The sequence below is a fragment of the Oppia nitens genome, unplaced genomic scaffold (assembly GCF_028296485.1).
Source record: "Oppia nitens isolate AA-2021 unplaced genomic scaffold, nextdenovo-longstitch-racon4-pilon3 scaffold3_pilon_pilon_pilon, whole genome shotgun sequence".
Lineage (NCBI taxonomy): Eukaryota > Metazoa > Arthropoda > Arachnida > Sarcoptiformes > Oppiidae > Oppia > Oppia nitens.
In genome coordinates, this window is record NW_026533221.1 from 6,166,324 (window position 1) to 6,189,815 (window position 23,492).

The 23,492-nt window shown below is 29.0% G+C and overlaps 1 protein-coding gene across 5 annotated transcripts in view; it reads left to right on the forward strand.

The window, feature by feature from the left end:
• Positions 1–23,492, forward strand: part of LOC128958833 (transcription factor SOX-6-like) — a 31,118-nt gene that overhangs the window by 2,240 nt on the left and 5,386 nt on the right. For 3 of the 5 annotated variants that reach the window (XM_054304774.1, XM_054304773.1, XM_054304777.1), the window contains exons 2-4: positions 10,713–11,159; positions 11,263–11,425; positions 23,287–23,415. In XM_054304774.1, coding sequence (XP_054160749.1) covers positions 10,732–11,159; positions 11,263–11,425; positions 23,287–23,415 — 720 coding nt within the window. In that variant the 5' untranslated portion in view covers positions 10,713–10,731. Of the gene's footprint in view, positions 1–2,312; positions 2,337–10,712; positions 11,160–11,262; positions 11,426–23,286; positions 23,416–23,492 lie in introns of all 5 variants that reach the window. The other 2 variants (XM_054304775.1, XM_054304776.1) reach the window with 2 other exon arrangements.

The following is a 23,492-nucleotide window of genomic DNA, read 5'->3' on the forward strand; positions in this document are numbered from 1 at the left end:
AACAAGTGATGCTTTATTTTGTTGTTTTGTTCACAACATATGGCAAAAGGCATTCATATTCTCATTAAAGCAATAATTAGTGGTTTTAGAGACTGAGGAGTGTTCGCCAAAAGACTTATTTTTCTTGCAATAAATTAGTACTAAATTTAGTTTATAATTAAAAACCAGTCATTTCTTTGATCTCTTGATTCATTGAAAACATGAATGAATCAAATCTTCTTCTTTTTGATCCCAAATCTCGACATTAAAGCCATTGTTTTGAACATAAATCAAACAATTGCTATAAATCTCGCAAAAAACAGATTAATTTGATTGAGATTTGAATAATTTTATCATAAATTTTGTCTTTTTTTTGATCAAAATTTTGTTGAATTCGAAAATCAATAAATTATGAAAAATTGATTGCATTTGTTGTCAAACAATAAATAGTTATTAAAAATCATGAAATAATAGTTTGAAATCATGTCATAACACGTGTATTGATTGTGTCCTCAATTTTCCTAACATTTTATGACTTAATTCTCACACTCAGAGAGACTCTCCTCAAAACCCGAACTCAAGGAAAGCCATAAAATCGATATAAAAATAGAAAAACTAATTATAATTGTAATCATAATAATAGAAGTCAAACATTGCCACAAAAATGCACTCAAAATCGCATAATATCTCTATTTATTGCTTCAAATAGTGATTGCGTTTGTCTTTCAATCTCTGAATAACATTATCTAAATTGAGCCATAGGTTGGTTATTAGAGGGACAGGGAGGACAGGGACAGGGAGGTCAACCAGACGACTTGATTATCAGTGAATCATTAAAACATTAAAACAATAAAACAGTTTTCATTGTTTTGACAAAAGCTCTGTTTTCTCGAGTTTTGCCGCACAAGTAGTTTCGTGAGCTCAGTATTAGGCCTTAATTATGCTGAGAGTCGTATAGACAGCATCTGATTCCGTCTCCCGTCTCTCAGATATAAGGATTTGTGTTTTATAGTCGACTCAAAGCTCGACTGAATTGAGAATTAAATTTGTTTTTCTTTGAATAAAAGCTTTGAATAAAAGCTTTGAATGTTTTGGCGAATAATGAGTTGAAATATTAGAGTTCAGAGTATTGTCTGCTTTTGAAACCGAAATTACATTTTCAATTGAAAACATTTTTTCTGAAAAGTTATTATTTGAGGAAAAAAAGCAATATTTTTGAAAACATAATTAAATTCTGAACTGAATTAAACTGAATTAAACTGAGTTATCGATAATTATTTTTGTGACAACACTTTTATAAATATTAATTACTGTATAATAAAATCTGGACTTTTATTTGAATTTTAAGTTGAAATATAACTTATGTTATGATAAGTGCGAAAAACAATTTACATTTAAAATGGTTTTCTTCTAATCAAAGGATATTTTAATTCACAATAAATTAATTTTATATCGCATTCAATAAATTTAAACTTTTCTGACAAATAAGAAATGCGTTTTCAAATTAGTGCCAAAATTTAGTGTAATTTTATGTGAAATAAATAAATAACTGAATTAACATCTAAATCGTCGCATAATTATTGAAATATAGGATCTATTAATCTGTTTTTCGGGATTATCTCTAATCAGATTACGAGTGGAAACAATTCACGCAATGTTTTGTTTGATCGCATGTTTGTGTGTTTGTTGGGCGCGAACTCCCGGACAATAATTGGCTTATATTGTGGTTTAGGGCTGAAAACCTGTAATAGTTTTGAGGGATTGTTAGTTATATTGAGAATTATGTAATACTTGTGTCTATTAATGACTGTTTTCTTTGCATATTTGAACAAAACATTCGGGAATTTGTTTCTAAAGTCGAAACTCGTTTTGCAAAACATTGTTATAATAATAATCAATAGAACAGTCATTAATGTTATAAACACTTGCAATATAAAGGCATTGATACTGTATTTCTCATCCAAACTATGATTTATTTGTCTTTATAATGCAATACATTGTGTTACAAGAGGTTACACTTAATGATAGGCTTCTCAGGGCTTCTCTCGGGTATCCCTCAGAACCTCTTAATGTTTTTCAGACCTTTTCTTTGTTGGCTTTAATTGTGTTTCAATACAATAATTGGATGTAATAATAGTCATAATAATAAGGTATATAAGCTATTATACGCTCAATAGTAGCACAAATTGTTTTGTCCATTAATTTCTCCAAATTTCGATATTCTTGTTGTGAATACAATCGCAAACATGATTAATATTTTCTTTATTACATCTCATTTATCATTATTTTTGATTATAATTATCGCTCTTTTATTGTCAAACTTTGCATTTCAGGTCAATATTTGGATCTCATGTCATGTAAGAACACAATCACTGCTTTTGTCTAAAATTCCTTTAAAATCAATAAATCTTTTCATTTTTGTCGCAAATAATATTGATTTTAAACTAATAATAACCAGTCTTTCAGTCGAAACAACTTTAGTATCAAATTAAGCCTTAAATTATATTTTTGCTGAAAAATCAATTTTTTGCCAGAAATAAAATATTTATTAATTCGTTTGGATTTTTATTTATAATTTATTGGTTTAAAAGAACTTTAAATGTTTTGAACTCTTTTATGAATTTTATTTTTATCCCAAAACTTGTCTCTCTGTCTCTCTGTTTATATGATAAAGAGGTTTAAAATTTGAAACTATTTTTTAATTTTTACTCATTTCTGGAACACTGACTCTCTTTAAACAAATGTCTTATATATTATGTATACAATGAATGAAATGACTATTTAATAGCAAAACCATCCATTAATCAAAGTTTTAGTTAGTTTTTGGTCAAAATCTATTCATATTTTGAATAACAAAACGTTTCAAATCATTGACTTGTATTCCGAAGTCTAAGAATAGCTTTGAATATCATTTGAATTCAAGTGATTGACTGACTCTTGGACTCAATATATTCAATATAATAGACTCAAAACACTCCCCAATCAGATGATAGACACCGATCCACGAAAGCTATTATTTGCAAAACACAACACTTCAACACAACAGACATCTATCTCAGACGTCTTTCACTCCAATCACTGCCTCCTCTGCATCTCAACGGCCACTTACGGCCGAAATAACAGCCGAAACGAAACGCCAATTAATTGCGTCAAACACTGAATCCCTTTCCCTTCATTTAACGGCTTTCAAACAAATTATAACATTTGTTTCAAAACTTTTCACTCGTTTTATGTCTATATTTAGAACAGATTTTATTGCGAAACCAATTGTCATAACTTTATGTCTCTTTTAAAGCCATTACTTATGATGTAATGGACTTCCATTCAAAGGATATGCAAATCAAGAGTTTCAATAATGCACTCAAAGTCAGGAAACTATTTATTGAACTAAAGAATAGATGTTTTTAACTATTTCTGGGAGTGTTTCCAATGTTTCCAATGTTTCAATGTTTCCAATCCTCAAATTATGCCGTTTTTAATTCCCTCTCTCTTTAAGGATAACATTAATCACTTGTCCGGAGAAAGCATTCAATGAATAAATCTCAAAACAAATCCATTCCTCAGCTCATGATTTGCACACAAATACTGAAAATAAATCAAAACATTTTGCAAAAAACATATTTTTCTGTAGAAAAACTGAAATTTAAACAATAAATAGTTTGAAATACAGTTTATTCTGGAAATGAGTGGAAAAGCACTAAATGTTTGACATCTGGTCTTTAATTGTCGTTTTCTATTGTTTTCTATTGTTTTGAAACCAAACTCTTTGATTCTGAAAAGACTTTTGCCGTCAATTGATTCCATATGTGAACGGAATGAATGTCTTTCAACACTAGAAATGCGTTTGTTTTTGATAACAATGTTTTGATTGTTTAGACATCCGCTGCCAATCGGTGTCACTGTCTTTGTCTTTGCGAAGGAGTGTCTCTTTGTTTGCGTTAAAAAACAGATTAAACTGCAGTAGAAATGGTTTAAGACATGATTTAATGCAAATTCCTGACACTTATTGCAGTTTTATGTTTGCGTTTAAGACAATAATCATTAAGAAGAATAACATTGTATTCGGCGAAAGACAATGCAATTAGAGTGGAGTGGAGTGGAGTAGAGTGGTGTGGTGTGGGGTGGGTGTGGCCACCAATCTTCACATCCAACCTCTGTTTCGACAAATTAAACGCAAATTATTAGCAAATAATTGGTTTCTTTTTGAATCCTTCGGTTATGAAAGAAAAACAATATTAAAATAACTTAATTTGCATTTTATTAAAATGCATTCAAACAAAGCCAACGACAAGAAAGTAATTATATTTTGGGAAATATTTCTTATTATTATTAAAACTAATAAAACATATTAATAAAATTGGCATATAATAAACTATAATAAACTATAATAAACTATATATTAAACTATAATAAAACCAGTATAAATAACAACTAATTCATCCATTAAAACCAATTTTAATAGCTGTGAGAAAATATTTTCTGTTCAGATCAACAAAAAATTGACAATTTTTTAAACATTTTATATTTTCAATCGATTAAGAAAATTATGATAAAACCTGTGATCCATTCGTTAATTGCCATCAAAAAAGAGTTGGTATTCATTAAAATAATAATAAAAAACACTATTTTGCAGTTTCGCAGTTCATCTCTTGTTTCACTATAAGTGACTGACTCTCTCTCTCTCTCTCTCTCTCTCCTCAAATATTTGGGGGTCAGAACTGCATAAATACTCTTACATAATACTAATACTAATACTAATAATAATAATACTAATAATAACGTACATTATATGAGAGGTAAGCAATTATTTCCAGTACTTAAGGCTCTGTTTCTCTGCAAAGACTTATCAAAAGACTATCGAATTTCGCCTAAAAGCAAATGTTTTGCTTAAAACCCTTTAATAATAGTATTATTTTGTAATTACATTATGTTTTAATGGTTTCATATTTTGCTAATAGTTTTACTCAAACACTAATTAGATTTCTTTAAAAAGAAATCAATTTTAAAAATACTTTTGTTTTTCTGTTTTGTCTTATTATTAAATAGTTATAAATAATTTATAAATTTGTCAAAACATGAGTCCATTTGTCCGACTTTTTTGACGACTGGACGGACTTATGACACAAATTATACACATTTTTCACATTTTTCAGTTTTCATCAAATTTTCTGACATTTAATTAATTTATTGAAAAATATCTAAAATGTGTTTTCAATGAAATAGCGATTCATTAAAAGTAATTGTTTTTCAGCTTTTCTTGTGTGGCATTCGTTTGTATTTAGAAATTATTCAATTAATTACAGAAAAAGACATTTCAGCCAAAAATATATCAAATTTTAAGATTAATTTTATGACCAATTTTCAAGCCATAGGTATTATAGATATAATAAAATATTTGAAGTAAAGAAAAATTGTTTTCCGATTTGCAACACCTGTTGGAACCAAATATATAATAATTCTTATTATTATTTCTTAAACTATTTCACTTCAAATTCAAACTCAAATCACATTAAATTAAGAAAAATTATATTTTGAAAAATCTATTCCAAATGAGATAATGCTTTTGAACACAAAAGTGAAACCGATTTCTCCAAAGGTATGCCTCTCTCTCTCTCTACCCGATTAAGACTGGAGTCCCCGCTGCTAATGTTAATACGTTTTGTTCATAACATAAAAATTACACAATTCTTGTGTTCATTGCGCGCATTATTCATACATTCAGTGCACGTCATGATCACTGCATATCAAACAAGTCATGACCGGAATATCTCCGCAACCGATAGACCGACCGATCGATTGTCCGAACTTTCGCTTTCTTTTGACAATAATTTGATTTTTGTCGCGAAAATCGAATCATAAATACTTGAAATTCTGAACCAAACTTTGGTTTGAATTCATTGTTTGTCTCAAAACTAATTGATTTTTTGATAGAATTGAACGAAAACTTGGTTTAATTGATTCGAAGAGCAAAACATCAGTCATAATCATCTGCTGAGCACTTGTAGCTCCAATACCTGTGCAAATACGGCAAAACACTAATTAATTACACCTTTCTCTGGTCTATCTGTTATGAAAATTGGATTATTCGCACAAATGCCTCTCTCTCTCTCTCTCCCTCCCCTCGACTCGACTCGTGTCTGTACTGACCGTGTATTGTGCAACCAAGCGATCAGTTTGGGCTCAGGTATGCTTTAAGTGAGCAAAGTTGTGTGTTGGGTGCGCGCGATGCATGGAAATGCTTGGAATTGGTTGGAAGTGCTTACAAGTGCTCAGATTTTGCTTAGATTTGATGCCAAACATGAACTTCTTTAACTACAAAGTGATGAATGAGTTTAAACGAAATTATTGGTCGGAAATATGAAAATGTAATGAAAATTCCTGATTTAGTTGAGATTCAGTTGTCTTTGAGTTTATTAATATTTTTCACACCTTTTGATGAATAAATTGTGACTTTTTTTCTCAAAACTCTGTGTTATTGTAATCCAAGGCTAATAATCAAAGAAAAGATAAAATGTATTTTTGCAGAGAATAGTAATCAGTTGTTTAGAAATTCCAACAAAAAAGCCATTAAAACTGATATCAAATAAAAAGCAATGAATATTGTGTTTGTTTTCAGCAATTGTTGGAGACATTGATATAGAGGCAGAAAATCAAGTCAAATGAGAGGCGAAAAACGCGATTAATAGTTGCGCAGAAAATGAAGAGAACGATAGACAGAAAGACAGAGATATTAAATGAAATAATTGTCAAAAAGACAAGTAATGTGAGCTCTCAATACATTTTCCAGATGGTTGTGCACAACAACAACACCAATACGTGATTTGCTATAGTCTTCACTCCTTTTCTGTTGAGTTTTCGCCAGACTTTTGTCATTACTTTATATCTCTTTTTAAACAAAGTTTCAGTCTTTGAATGAAAATTATTATTAATTTTGGATGAATAATGAAATTTCATAAAACACATGTAAATCGAGAGTATTTTAGAGGATATTAAGCATTGACTGCATGTCAGAGGGAATGTCAGACTCAGGAATGTTAGTTAGATTACAGTTTTGTCTGTTTTTTCTTAACAAAAAATACGACCAAAAGAAAACATTCTCTTAGAGATGGGGAACAACTCATGGCAACAGATTGTTAGCAACCGAGAGATCACATAATCACATATCAATGCATATGTGGTTATGTCTTCTTATATAAACAGTGAATGCCTGCCGCCCCCTACTATTGATTATATTTGTGTCTCAAATAAAGGCGGCTTTTTGTAGAAACTATTAGCGAAACGACGTTTGCTTTGATTCAGTTCTGCATTATATCAGTCGATAATTCATAACGAGTTTGTGTTCTTTTGGGTATTGAATGCCAACTAATAATCTCTTATTAATTAATTTATTACAAAACTATAGTCAATATTCAAATTCTGATGAAAGGCTGGAAATTATTATGTTTTCTGTCTTTCAGAGTCATAGCTATGGCTATAGTAATGCATTCTATACTATAGTCAGTCGACTCAAGAGCGACCCTGACTGTCACCCGAGGCTTTGAATAAGTTTTTGGTCGAAATAGTTGCTCTACAGCGTTGTCTTTGGTTATATAATACACACATATTATACCATAAATAATATATTTCATTAAATTCTTTGCTTTTAAGAAATTTTTTATTCCAAACAATCATTTATGCAGTTTTGGGGCAAAAGTCAAAGCAAAGCAAAATTCTAAAGAAATTTTAGCTAAAAATATAAAAATGAGATTTGAATCACAAAAAACTTTGGGGGGTATTATATCTGGGCTAAGATTGTCTGACTGGTGTTGTCTGACTCTAGAGAGAGAGAGAGAGAGAGAGAGAGAGAGAGAGAGACGATATAAATTTTAATCAAAAGAAAACCATAAATAAAATGCATTACAAAACAAGTCGAATATAAAGGCCCTGAAAAGACATTATAATGCAAAATAAAAAACTGATATCTCTTCCAAAGGATTGCAAACCAAACAAGATATCCAATAATACTGTGAGATATTGTGTTAAACAACAGATAAATACTGTTTGTTAAGAGTTTGTCAGCAAATAATGAAAACATTTGCAACACTTAGACATCGATTATACTGTTTTCAGTGTTGAATGAATCAAACGCTTTATAATATTTATAACTTTTTGTTCTCATTCTATACAAGTGTTTGATTTTATCTCAAATACAGATATAATATAACACTTAAGAGAACAGTTCACTCATCATATTCTTATGTTTTCAATTAAATGATAATAATTTATGAATTGATTTCAACGGATGTGAAAACACTTGAATAAACATTCAAAGTCCTCAAACTCAGTCCTCAAACGCAGTCCTCAAACGCAGTCCTAAACTCCTCACAAATACTCTAATATTTAATATGGATTTCAAATCAATTGACGCCTCAATTGATCTGAAACTCGGAATATTTCGCGGAATATTCTTTTAATTAATTTAAATAAACTTTCAATTTGCTTCTTATGTTTGATTCAATTTCCAGATTAGAAATGTTTGTTTTGTACGCTATGTTTGCGGTTAAGTAATACTTAATACTTTTGATACTTTTGTGCCAATCTCTCTCTCGCTCACTCCCTCCCTCCCTCTCCCGCCTCTCAATAAAATTTTTTAATTGAAAATATGTTATAAAAAGCGTTTTTCAATTTATCAAAAGAGTCTATCATTAGAGACAGAAATATTGGAAATATTTATGAAAGCATTTAAAAGTCGACGAAAGTGTTGGAGTTTTCGCTATATTTTCGGTGATTAGTATTGAATCCATTAATAAAACCTCATTTCTGCCTCATTTGAGTTTTGCCTCAAATTATTGTTATTTGATTACACAGAAAGCCATTACTTTGTGTTGACTGACAACTCAGCTCCGACTCTATGGGGCTGTTGGGTCTCAGGGCTCACCCGAATCAATAATAGTGCGATTGTTGCCAAAAACAGAGCCAAAAGAGCGAAAAGCCCAACCAATGTGTTGCACTCATTGACAATGATTGATGACTGTGTCGTTCGCCTCTCTCTCGCTCTCTCTGAGCATCCATTCATTCAAACACATCTCATCTCTTCGTTGTCTTATTTCGGAGACAATCACTACACAACAGTCACTACTAATTACGAGACATACCAGAGCTGAGACTGACATTGAATAGCCATTTGTTTCGTCATTCAATCATTCATTCATTCATTGATTTCCAGAGTTTGCGTTAATTAAGTGCTAAACAAACACTACTTTTCGCAAAACAAAGCAATTTTCACTCTTTTATAGTAAAACAACTGATTATAGGTTTGAATGCTATTAAACCACAAAAACTATTAAACCATTTGTCATAAGTTTTGCAAAAGTCGTAAAACAGTTAAACACAAGTGAATTGATTTCGTCATTCACTTGGACTGACTGTGTTGGCTGTGTTGTTGAGCTTCTCCGGCAATTGTTGCCTCCATTTCTCATTTTCGCCTGACCGGACACTCTCGCGCTGTTAGCGGAAAGTGGTCGATATATTGAACCACTTAAGTGCCCAAAACTACTTTTGTCAAGACTAGAGACGCATTGGCCTCACATCACTTGACATATCAATGGAATCGGCGATTGGGAGAGCGGTTCAGGAATTCCTATAATAATAAAACAGTAGTTGTGTTCGCAAACCATTAGTCACTGATATATTGTAGATATTGTACCACTTTTTGGTCGACTTGTGATCGGACACGGCTATAGTGTGTCATAATAGCTAATATACAACCAATTCATGCATTTCAACAAATAATATATTACTTTATCAATGATTGAGTGCTTCTCTCCATATATTGGCTTCAAATGCATCCCAAATCACAATACAGTCATTGTTTCAAAGATAACAACTGTCTTATCAGAGCTCTTATCCCTCCCTTTCCTCACTCGTCGTCCATTCAATTATCTACACATCAAAGAGTCGCTAAAATTACTCAACTTTTATTGAAACCAATTTTAAGCCAAAAGTGAGTCAAACATCGAATGAAATCCATTTTCAACTGCTTTTTAAAACTTATTGTCGGTTCAGTTGAAAACACTTTTCGCTTTGATTTTTCTATAGTTTTATCTTATTTTTTAAGTCTAAATCACAATAAAAATAAAGTATGTTTTAAACGACACTTAAAACAAAGTATTTTTCGTATTTCAATTGAATTCACTTGTTTTACGGTATATTTGGAAATCAAAACCCATTCAAGAGTTCATATATTTCCACAAACTTTTTGTTTCTTTTAGTATTTTTGTTCTTTGTTTTGACGCTTAAGACTTAACACTATTTGTTATAAATTTATTGTAAGAAAACTGTTTTCTGACTCAAAATTGCTTTATATTTGACAATGAATTTGTCATTTGTGTTGAGATTTGAGAATCTTTTTGTGAAACAATCGGATAAATTGCAAACTGTTTTCACCACAAAGTAAGGCCAACAACTCGACATTTATTGGTTTTTCTGCCAAATTATACCTCATGTTCTCTCATCTGACAAACCATTCATTTAAGTGTTGTTCAGTAGTTCCCACTCATTGTTGAGGAATTTAAAGTCATTTCTCTTAATCTTGTGTTTTGTGTGTATTTTTGAATTTTGAAATAATTTTTTGAAATATTCGCACATTTTCTCCAAAATTATTTGCAATTTATTTTTGAATGCAATAAATAATAATAATTAATAATGTTTTGTTTGAAAGTTAGAAAACAATTAAAACAAACTTTTAATTATAGTTTGAAATAATTGGCAAAAATGTCAGCAAAACGTAAATCGTTTCCAAACAAAATTGCGCCACAAATTGATGACCAAAAGATCGACGAAGAAGAAGAAGACGACGATTACAGTTCAGACAAACATATTTCATGTGATGACGAAAGTGATATCGATGTCGACGCTCAGCCCGAAGACTATCGTTTCAATGGAACAAATGATGTCAACAACACTAAAGACAGACAACACAACAGACTTCACGGCAATAACGGCAACAATAATAACAACATTATTAACAGTTATCTTATGATGACATCAGAAGCGTCGACCACTGACTCGGAATACGAGAGCGAAAGCAGTGCTAATTCATCGAAATCGACGGAAAAGAGACGAAAACTGAAACTAAATAAGCGGTCGATCGATGAAGTGCTCAACAGATTAAACAAAAACAACAATCATTTCAAACAAAGGTATAATAATAGCTATAATACCCCACACTTTGTTTTGCAATTCATTAATTCAGTTGGAAATCAGTTTTGAATTAATTTAAAGAACTGTTTAACATTTGTTTAGCAGAGGAGGAACTGGCGATGCGTCCAACAATTTGGTGGAAAACTTGGCCTCACTTTGTGCTGATGGCGACCCCCAAGTCGTGACTCACACCGAAAGAAAACTCAACGAAATGATTGAACAATTGTCACAATTACGGGAAAATCTATTATTAAAGCAACATGAGGTCAGTCCAGTCTATATCTGTTTGTTTCCCTAATATTTATGTGTTTTTCTTGCTTTCAATTATTAATAAGCCATAGAATGGCGTATTTTTTGCTAATTTCTTATTTGGGATAATATTTTATGAACTTTTGTCTGCAATTCATAACAAAATATTTAATTGTTTTCAAACATTTGAGAAAAACAAGTGTTTCGTTGGTTTGAAGGCATTGTTCAGCAAATAATTGCACCAAAAATGCTGAAAATAAGTTTGATTTGCAGTACAAGTGCTGTTCATTTAGATCTACTGTTTGTGATCCTGTTTTATATTAGATTACAACACCTTTACTAAAATTGTGTCTGAGTTTAGATTATTGTGTCATAAAATTCAAGTTTTTATATACAAAATGCTTTAAAATAACAAATGAATTAATGTTTACATAAAATCTAGTTTTTGTTAGTCATTAAAAGCATTAAATAATACATATTTGATATAAAAAATAGATTTTTACAAATATTAAAGTTCAGAGAAACACATATTTTGACAAAAGTAATAAATTTGGAAATAATTTCGATAATTATTTGAAATATTTTACATAAAATATGAATTAATAGCAGTGATTAAAATTAATTAAATTTATTGTAAGTTTATTAAATACGTATTTTATCTTTATAGTTATTTATTTAGTTATTTATTTAGTTATTTATTTAGTTATTTATTTAGTTATTTATTTAGTCATTTATTTAGTCATTTGTGAACTATATTTTAAAGATTTTTTATTTGGAATAAATTTAATATTAATATTATCTCACATTTAATCTTATTCTTAACATTTATGTATTATTTTAAGAAAAATGGCAATTATTTTATAAGTGATTTAGTAAATGCCTTAAAATACATTTGATCTAATTTTATATATAGAGACAGATAAAGCTTTAAAAATATCTTTTCAGAAATTGAATCCAATATCTGTCTCCCTCTCCCCAAAGGGCACTCTTTCATTATTTTTTGCAAAGAATTTATTATTTAAAAAAAGACTTAAATTTGTATATAATTTTTAATGGTTCTAAACATTTAGCAAAACTATTCAAATGATATAATTAATACCTGTATTTACTCTCATAAATGTTTAATGTTGTTCCCCTACTCACTCACTCACTCACTCACTCACTCACTCATCTGTGTTTTAAATAAAAGGTTTTAATGGACTCGAAATAGTATTTAATTTTCCAAATTTTGTATTAAACATATTCATCTGATTAGAAGATAAGGTTTGCTATAAAACTGCTTATAATTATTCATAAATTTAATTATTTAACGTCTTTTCTGTCGTTGATTCAAATAATCATTAATTATAACGATTATTACGAATGACTTTTCCAAAAGTGATTGAAATAATTGAAAAATAAAGAAAACGAGGTTTTGTTTACTTAATATCAGAGAATAATAAAAGTCAGAAATTAATAGAAATTGATTAGAAAGTCAATTGATCCTTAAATATATCGTTTTTATTTAATATATCATTGAATAACATTAGAAATCAATTTCAAAGATTCAATGATAGGTTGAAATTGATTTTCAAACCAATTATTATTTGAATGAAATATTTTCTTATCATTGCATTTGTTATCAAATTGAATGCAGTCTTAGTTTCAATTCTTTTATACTGTAATTAATGCAGAGATTGTCTGTCAAAGAAATATGACATCCAAACAGTTTGCGTTTGATTGGCGAACAACAAGTTGTAGTCCAAAACGGCACTAACTCTCGTTGTTTTCGTTTAAATTTCGTGATAAACGATGTTTCAAACAAACAAATGAACAAACATTTTATTGTATTTCACATAAGCTATTGATTGTTGAACTTCGAGAGACTTCTAACCCCTCACTAATGATGAGAACTTATGGTTGATATTTCAGATCATAATATGATTATAAATATATTATTATCAAATCCATTACCAACTAATTGAAGACTAAATGAATTAATGTTTATTACAATCCTATTATTAAAATATTAACAAAATATATACAAAAACACAACTAATTATACGAATTCTAAAACAAAACATAAAAATCATAACATATTCTTATATTGTTTGAAAACATTTACTATAATTATTCAATATTTAACAACTACTCAACCAATTTCTAGTTTTATTATATAATTATTAATAAATATTTGCAAAATTAATATTATTTATGCCTTAAAGAACTCTTAGTCCACATTTCAGTCCATAATTATTATTATAATTGCAACAAAAAATTGGAAATGTATTTCCATTTAAAAGCCGTTTTCGTCTGCTATTTAAAAGTTATTTAACACTTTTGTAATAATAGTTATATATTGTTATTTCAAAAATACAGTATTTGTTGTTTTTGTTCTGCATTTACATGAAAATGTGTGAAATCTTAATTAATTTCATAATAAAGATACAATTTTTTTGTTACTTTCACTCACTTAATGATTCACTTTTCTAAACGATTTGAAATATTATGAAATTAATGTTAATTTTCAAGTTATTTGAAAATAAGATTTCATAACTGATAAAAAATACTGTATTTATAACATTATTGATAATGAAAATAAAAGCAATGAATTTCTAACACAATTCAACAGATCTTAAGAATTAATATTAATATAACTTAATTTAGTTTAGTTTTATTATAGTTTTGTTTATCTGAAGAATACTTTCAAAAATCAATGATTTTTTAAAGTGAAACACAAATTGCATTTAAATTTCTTAATTTTCATTTTTATATACATTTTGTTTGATTTATAAAGATTTAAATTATTTTAATTAGTTTTAAAGTAAGAAACTTGAGTTACGGTATTGAAAAGCATTGCTTGGATTGAGGGACGTAATATTAATAAATCATAGACTCATACTTTCATATAAAATGTATTTATATTTATATTTATTGTATAATTGAAAAACAAATAATTAATTATTACTGAAAACACATTTTCTTTGAATTTATTAAATTCTTATTATATGTCAAAGGATTAGATTTACGTAAAACTTTGTTATTGAAAGTGAAATCTAAGATATATTTAATCAATCAAATATTTAAATAAAACCGAATAAATTATTAGTGTAATAGATATAACATTTTTTAGTGCATCTGTTTGTGCATTAGATTTGATAAATTATACATTTTTTTATTATTAATAAAAGTTGTTTTATATTCACAAAATCTGATGACATAATCAACACTCAGTAGTAATTAGAATACAATTTGCATAAAAATATTTGTTAATTAATAACTTTAATTAATAGTTTGTCTTTTTGTAAAACAATACAATTCAAGTCAGAAATTATTTTGAAAACAGAGAAATGAATAATCGGAGGCGTATTTTCTAATGGATTCACGTTTGCATTATTTATATAAAGATTATGTGATATATAATGAAAATAAGTTTTATGTTGTTTTTTGTTTCGATGGGAAACACATAGAAATTGTAAGAAATATTTGCGAAGAGATATCAGAGAAGCACACAATAAATGTATTTTCTTTAAAATGTATTAAAATATGGCTCAGAAAGAGTGCGATTCCCGATAACTATGCGATGCTTTTGGCTCTTGTTATCTGTAAGCCCAGGAGGCACTCCATTGAATGGTATGCCTGAGCTCAGTGTGTATATTATGTGAACGATGCTAAATATAGTCGCCAACCATTGCACAGGGCATACACTTGTGAGAGTCTATGCATGTATGTGACCGCACAAATTGAGTGCTGCCAACAAACTAATGATCTCACAGAGAGGGGAGTGAGAGGAGAGTCAATGAGTGAACAGTCAGTCATTCAAGTCATAGCATTGTTACAGAACTGGAGAACAAAATATCGAAAAACTGTTGAAACAAATAATGTCTGCAAAGAGAGGGTATCGCTGGTCGTGATCATCACTTTAAGCAATTATTGCATTGATTTCCACACTCTTGAAGACTAAGAAGTCTAATCTCTAATAAAAACCATCAATTTTTCTCGTTTTACTTCTTTTTTATTTTTTCTAATTATTGATAAAATCATTGCATTTTTGTCTATAATTTAACTAAATTTATGACAATTAAAACCAAATTTCTTTTATATAATATTTTGCATAAAAATGCAACAAAAATACAGAGAATTATGTGTTTATATAAACATATCAAAAGTTAATACATTTATATTCATATAGTATTTGCAGAATTGGTTTCTTTAACTTTTGGTGTCTCTCGAGAGACAGCTTTTCGTTTTCATATCAGTCTCTGTTTTATGACATGAAAAACACATTAACTTTTGGACGAAAAGCACTTTTTTCTTCGCACACACAAAATGTGGTCTTCTTGTAGTCGCAAACAACAAAATATTCAAAATAGTAGATAATGTGAAGTAATATAGTTTATGTGTTGTTGTCTTTTATATTATGTCTCTCTTTCTCTCTCTTTTATAATGCTTTACATTAGAGATATTCAACGCAAGAATTATTTATATTTCTACTAATGTTTAAGCGATAAAAATATGTATTGAATTTCTCGTTGAATATAAAACTATAAAAATTGAAATTTTTAAATAAAAAATTATCCAATATTTTATTGAATTTCCAAACAAAAAGCATTTTTATTTAAAGTCTATTGAACTTCAAAAACTTGAAAATGAGTTGTGAGTGAGTGAGTGAGTGAGTGAGTGAGCGAATGAGCGAATGAGTGAGTGATATATATACACAAGTAATAGAGTATTATTGTGCAAATAATTAAAACATTCAACTGTTGCTGTTTTAACAAACATTTGACTGTTTTTCTTATATTTCTTGCATTAAATAATTAGATTTACTATATTTGTTAGGAATGTCTGTGAATATCAACTAATGAACAATTCTTATCACATTTAACTTGAATTATATAACAAAAGTTATGCTTTATTTAAGTATTTTGTTAAATAAAATGCATTCAAAAAGCATTTGGGATTTACTAACAAATGAGTAATAATAATAATAATAATAATAATGTATAAATATATGGGAAAATGGCGACATTTGCTTCAATGATTTAATGCAATTGCTTTTGCTTTAATCTTTACATGTTTTGCACGACCGACAAAAAGACATCATATAAGGCCATACATAACCAAACAGAGAGAGAGATGCTATGCATCCCTTGCTCTGCAATAACATATGCGGCAAAACAGAAAAGAGATGAAAATTATTAACTAAAAGAATAGGAAACTCACTAAATGAGAGATTGTATTAAATCTGTCTCTCATTCACTGACTATTATAATATTGTGATAATTAAAGTCAACAGAAATCCTCTGAATTTGCTTTTATTTTAAAATTTTGAAACAATTTTTGGTAAAAATTATATTCAATATGAAATTCGCAAAATTATAATTAAATTTCAAAAATACAAATGAATTAATTGAAAAGTTTTGTTGTTTTTTAGTAAATCTAAAGTAGATTTGAGTTATAAATAATAAATTGGAAAAAAGTATAAGTAGTTTGTTATGAAATGTATGTTTGTTTGCAACCCTGGTTCGTTGCAAAACAGTGTTGTGGTTGTTGTAGTGCACAAATAAACATCAGTTGTGAGGCATATAATAAAAAAGGATGAGTTGAGAGCAGAGGACAAACGGCATCACAGGGGATATGGAGGGGAAAGCAGATGTGGTTAATATACTTTATATAGACATTGTATTAGTATATTTTATACATTATTTTTATAGCATAATGATTATATAGTGTAGTGTACGGTCGGTCGACTGCAATCTCTGCTCTTTCCCTCTTATTATACAAGCATTGTATCACTTGCTGTAATAATACAATAAATGATTGAATGAGATCTTCATTTGAATATATACCTCATTACTAATACATAATTAATGTATCGAAGAGTTTGGCATTAATTTCATATTAGAAAAGAGGAGAATAAAAACTCAAATTTGATATAACATTATTATACTGTAGTTTTATACATGTTTTTGTGTTTGTTATACATGTTTCCATTAGTCAAATGCAAAATAGTTGTATTTTTCAGTCGACTTAATAGTATTGCTCTACAATACTGTTGTCTTTTGGAAAATAGTTTTCATAAATTATTTATTTTATTTCTGCTGTTTTGTTGTTTAGATTTTAAAATTTAGATTTTTATTTAATAATAGAAACGCTGTTTTGTTGAGGAAATACAGTAATAATACACATGTAGTGAACGCTCGAAATGTCTAAAATCGCGTATAAAATTAATGCCTTGGATTTTATTACTTACTTTAAATAATAGCATCATATCTATTATTGTGCCATTAATTCATATGGTTTTAAGTAAACATTAGCCATAAATAGCTTACGTTTTATAGGTATGTAAAAAAAGCAATGATTTACTTATGATTTACTGAATTACTTCAAAATTTAAAACATTTTATATATTAATGCCTTCAAAAGCCATACTTTGGTCAGCTCTGTGGGTACTTTCATGTGTTTAGCATAACTTGTTTTGCAAATTCAATAATATATTTATTTTAGTTTTATATGTAATTTAAAAATCAATTCAACTTTGAGGTGAAAAATAAATTATAGATATTGAGAATCAGCTAATGAGAGACGACTCATAACATGAAACTCAAAAATAACAAAATGAAGCGCTTTTTGTTGCATAAAGTCTAACATTGAAACTAATAATTGGATTTTTCTTTATTACTACAAATATTTTTATTCAACATATTGTCGATCAGTTGTCTTATATTTAAAACCAAAACTTATTTAAAGTTTTTAATTATATTTGATTCAAGATATGACCAGAGATCACAATTAGCGCCAACTCCACACAAATTGCATCCGAAATGTCAAAAAACATTAATTTTTGCAAATTCTAGAAACAAACGAAACATAATTTGAAAAAGTTTGTCTATAATATCGTATTATATAAGTTGCGCGCATGAGATGAACAATATGTTTGGATAACAATGGGATAATGGGATGAGATTGGGTTGTCTTAAAACAGTCACTTTCAGCCAATTCTAACTCCAAATCCAAATCTACACTAAATGACAGACGAAATACACTTTTCTAACTCTATTTTGTCTTTCAATTCAAAATTTTTTGAATTTATAATCACTTTCTCCTCTCAAATGTCTCTCTTTTGACTCATGAGTAAAGTTCTGCCCTTTTTTCTAATTCCCGGAATTAACATTTATAGTTATACTATAAGTTATTTCTATTGATTTTTTTAGATAACATGCGTTCAAGTGATAAAATATATCAAATTATTGATGTATTTATTTGTTTTATAATTTGTGTAATTTGTGTACATTTTCTTTAGATTGAATTAAAAATGTTAAACTCTAGGAGAAGGAGTTTCTCCGGGAATTTCTATAATTGCTGGAATGTTGCCCGATCTCATTATTATCATTTATAATACAAGAGTAACCTTTTTTGAATGAGTTTTAACAGAATTATAGATAAAGATCTGACATTTTTTGGATCAGAAAATTTCTCGACACAAATAATTGTTATTTTTTAAGCAAAGAATTTTAGAAAATATAATTAATTAACAGAAATTCAATGCTATTTTTCAAACTCTGTTTCCCTTTTCGTATGTTTTATGGTTACTATTCTTGATTTCTAAATGAAATGCATTGCAAATGTAATTTAGGATAAAATAACGTTTAGTGACGACAATAATAGCGACAATAATAACTTTGATAACAATTACGGTTTGACGACTAAAACAAATTAGTAAATCTCACTATTATTATCCATTAAGACAACAACTCTATAACATAATAACATAATAACAGCTCAAGTCTGAGACTCAATGATTTTGAAGTGAATCCAAAAATACTGAAAGAAAAAGTGTAACAAAAAACAAAAGAGATGTGTGTTTTATAGTTGTTTGCCATTAATAGTCAGTTTGTTATTCCGGTTGAAAACTAAAATACAAAATATAAAAATTGAGTGCAATTCTTGACGATATCAACGATAAGTGAAGTAAATTCATGAAAAGTGTTTCATTTCTAATGAGAATTGAGATCAAATCGCAAGAGATTTCATACACACTGACAGACATTAGACTAACATTATTTCCCAAATATTACTTTAGTATTATTACACATCATCTCAATAATAATGGCATCACAAACACAAATACAAAGCTAATAAAAAAAGATGAAAAGTGAATCAAAACACAGACAAAGCTGTAGGCAGAGAGCACAGGGAGCTAAGCACAGGCGGAACACGAGTTCACGGCAGTAGTACTCTCTAGTGATGTGAGAGATGGTTGAAGTGATGATAAAATATTATGTTTCACTCATAAGTATTGTAGCGATCGTTGCATTATTGATGCCGTATTGTTTGGGGCACATAATCGCCACTCAATTATTACTTTGACTAAACTTATCATAGATTCAAGTGTTTGTTATACTCAATGACACAACACTTGCTGCGGGCTTTCAAAGACATAGATTACAGACAGACAGACAGACAGACAGACAGACAGACAGACAGACAGACCACTGGGTCCTCCAATACTCGAGTCATTTCGATGACCAGTAATGATGTAATCATAACATAAATGAATGTCAGATTAAACGAGAATAATATACTCGAAAACATTTAGTTCTCAAAACATTTTTGCTAAAAATGATTTATAATATCAATATATGGATAATAATTGAGTTAATCATTTGCTCGGTGGTCATTGCGGTCACGATATTGTATTTGTCGAATAGTCGTGCAGTTAGGCCACTATTGGGTACTATTGGCCAGTCATTGCAATCATAGCAATCATGTCAATGCCTTTCATTGATGGACATCATTAGCATTATTTGATTTCCGTTATTTCGGAAAAAGGGATCAAAAAGAAAAACTGAAATAACAAAAATGATTTCACAAAAAGTAATGCCAAATATAATGAGTGAGTGAGAGACTGAGTGAGTGAGCGGGTGAGTGAGTGAGTGAGCGGGTGAGTGAGTGAGCATTAATGTTGTGCAACGGTTTTGGTTTGATTTTTGGTCACAGCTTTTGGTTGATATGTGTATTGAATGTCTTTCTCTGTGTGTATTCTCTTTGGGCATCAATTCTCTATTATTAATGACAAATGGGGTCATAAGGGGCTGTCCAGTGCTCTAAATAATCCATCTCTATCTGCATTACTACAACACATAAACCACACAAACATATATAAAATAATATAAATATAGTAAATAAGTAACAAAACTGAACCTCTCTTTCCATTCTGTCTTAATCTTTGCTTTTGACCATTGATTATATGAATTATGCCTTTTTTGCAAAAGTTTTTCGCTTTACTTTTCCGGCAAATCATTAATACTTGTTTGAAGTAATGTTTGGTCAAACATACAGTCAAATAGAGAATGAGTTTGCTTTAGTCATATATATATAGCATAATATTGATTTGATTCACTCTTTAATAATAGATTATCTTTTATGACATTTATATTGAGTTAAATATGAGACTACAGTTAAACACAGTGTTCTCTCAGAGAAAAGTCACTCAAGAATTGTTTTTACTAATACACGACTTTCCCTCCAATTGCTATCAGTTTTACTCAAAATATTCAATTATTTACAACTATAATGACTTAAATGAATGAAAAATTGAATTTTTAATGCATTTTTTGTTCTCTTAAAATATGATTTATATTTAGTTAATTATTTCTTACGATTAATGAAAATCTATTTAATTATTCACACTTTCAACACTCAAACTCAATGTTAAGTAAAATTTATCACAAAAAACAAGAGTTAGACTAAAAATAATTGGAAGCGAAGTGAATATCTGAGTGTCATTCATAGTAAACGCATTTTAATCATTAAATTAGAAATACATTATTCAAAGACACAAAACATTGAGAGCAGAAAACGCCGAAATTTAAAAGCAAATCAATTAATCATATTATTTGTCTCTCAATATAAAACAGTATACAATATGAAACTGCATTGCATTTGCATCTAATCTATTATTATCTAAACAAATAAGTACTCTTTTAATCAAATTTTACGACTTCTCTCTCTTTTTTGTTACTCAAGTAAAAGCTAACGGTTTAGTTCATACTTTGTTTGCATTGAATTTTAAAACAAAAATACCAGAAATTCTGAGAAACACTTGTTATTATTGTAGTGTTGAACAGTATGTTCACAGCTCAGGCATTCACAGTAAGAGTCCTTTTTTCACTCAATCCTCTTTCTGACAAACAATCAGACTGTTCATCCCTGAGCTGGTGAGCCATTGAGCGCACAGTTAGCGAGTTTTCGCATTCCGATAGCAGATGTGCTCTGCAGAGCGGATCTCTCGGGTGACTAAAACAAAAGCTTCCGAAAAAGTCTTAGACTTAAAAAGTGGTCCCCTTTGGCATCAGGTTATCATTTTCATAGATATGTCTTCAAATAGCTGTTGTTTGACTCAATTCTCTCTCAATTTCTTTGTTCAAAGAGAATACAAATTCACTGTTTGAAACTTTTTTTATTAGACTTTGATTTTATTAGACTTTTTAATTAAATTTTGATTAAATTTATTACTAAAACAGTATTTTTGAGTCAATATGTTTAGTCTAATGTTTTTATGCAAATAATTGAATTGTTGGACAATTTGCAGTCAATTTTGTCTGTTTTCTACATTACATGACATTCTCTTGAGGTAAGCAATTGAGATCTTTAAATGGTTGTAATAGGAGACGCAACGGTTGCACACATCGCCAACAATGTTTAAGACAAATGATTGGGAAATGGAGACAAAGAGAGCATAAATGGCATTCCATTCTCATCCAAACTAATGCCAACTGATCTAACAGTGCAACTGATCTAACTGTTCAACTGATCTAACTGTGCTAAATGGGTCGCAGACCAATGAATGTGTCAGACACTCATACACTTGAATGGCCCATACATTTCAAATAATATACTTAAATGTGTTGTGTTTTTAAACAAAGTCTAAATCAGTATATTCTCACGGAAAGGCATTAAAATAATGATTATTATTGTAGATCTCAAAGTTTGAGACTTTTGCACCAATAGAGAGTCACTTTTGACTATTATTTTTCTCTATTTTTCTTTTGCTTTTAATTTATAAAAGAAAGTGTTCAAAGAATTGTTAAAATATGTGTTTGTGTTTTGAATAACTTTTGTGTTACAAATAATTTATTTTTATTTGTCTCCAAAACACTAATAAATTATTTATTGTGAGAGAGAAGTCCAGGAATAGTAATACTGTTATTAGCAAACAGTGAGAGAGAAATTGAAAAACGTTTCTAATTTTAAACTGAAAATAATGTGTTTTAAAAACATTGACAATCTTTGCACTTAGAGATTGATAACATTGAAGATTTAGGATTTACACTACTCTTACGCTATACTCTAGTGTTTAACATATTTCAAGTAAAAATAGTCCACAAATTATTGAACTTTTTATTATGGTTTTGTTTTTAATGCTTAAAAACTATTTAAAATGTAAAGGATGTAAAATAAAGGACACAAAAAATGTGGGCAAAATGTGTCAAAGATTATGAGTAATAAAATAGTTATATAATTGTTGTGAAGATTATTAACCAAAGCTTATATACATTATATTGCATTCAAATATATAATAATAACATTATAAAAGTTTTCTTTTTTCTCGACACTCGACTATTACTTAATTTCCTACACTGTTTGGTGCCGTAAATGTCATTATTATGTATCAAAATTTAGTGCCAAAAAAGTGACATTTTTTAACTGTTATTTTCTTTTTCTTTGATCCTCTTTCTGTCTGTCTGTCTCTCACTCCTCTGCCCCTCCCATTGCCTGTTGTAAATATGCCGTCAATATGAATGAACATCTAATATACTAAACATGATTTTACTATTTATCTCTATGGCATACATATGCATCATATCATGGACTGAATGATAACAACAACAACAGCACCAACAGTCAAAAAACTTGTCTCCTTCTTCACAATTGACGGGTGAACTGCAAAGACACCAAACGGAACAAATCGGTAGACAACAGCAACAATTGGCACAACAACAACACAAAATACAAGAACTACAGGTATGCCACACATGCTATCTTACAGATCCCATACTAAATATGTCATATCATGTCAACAGTGCTAATCATATACCCTA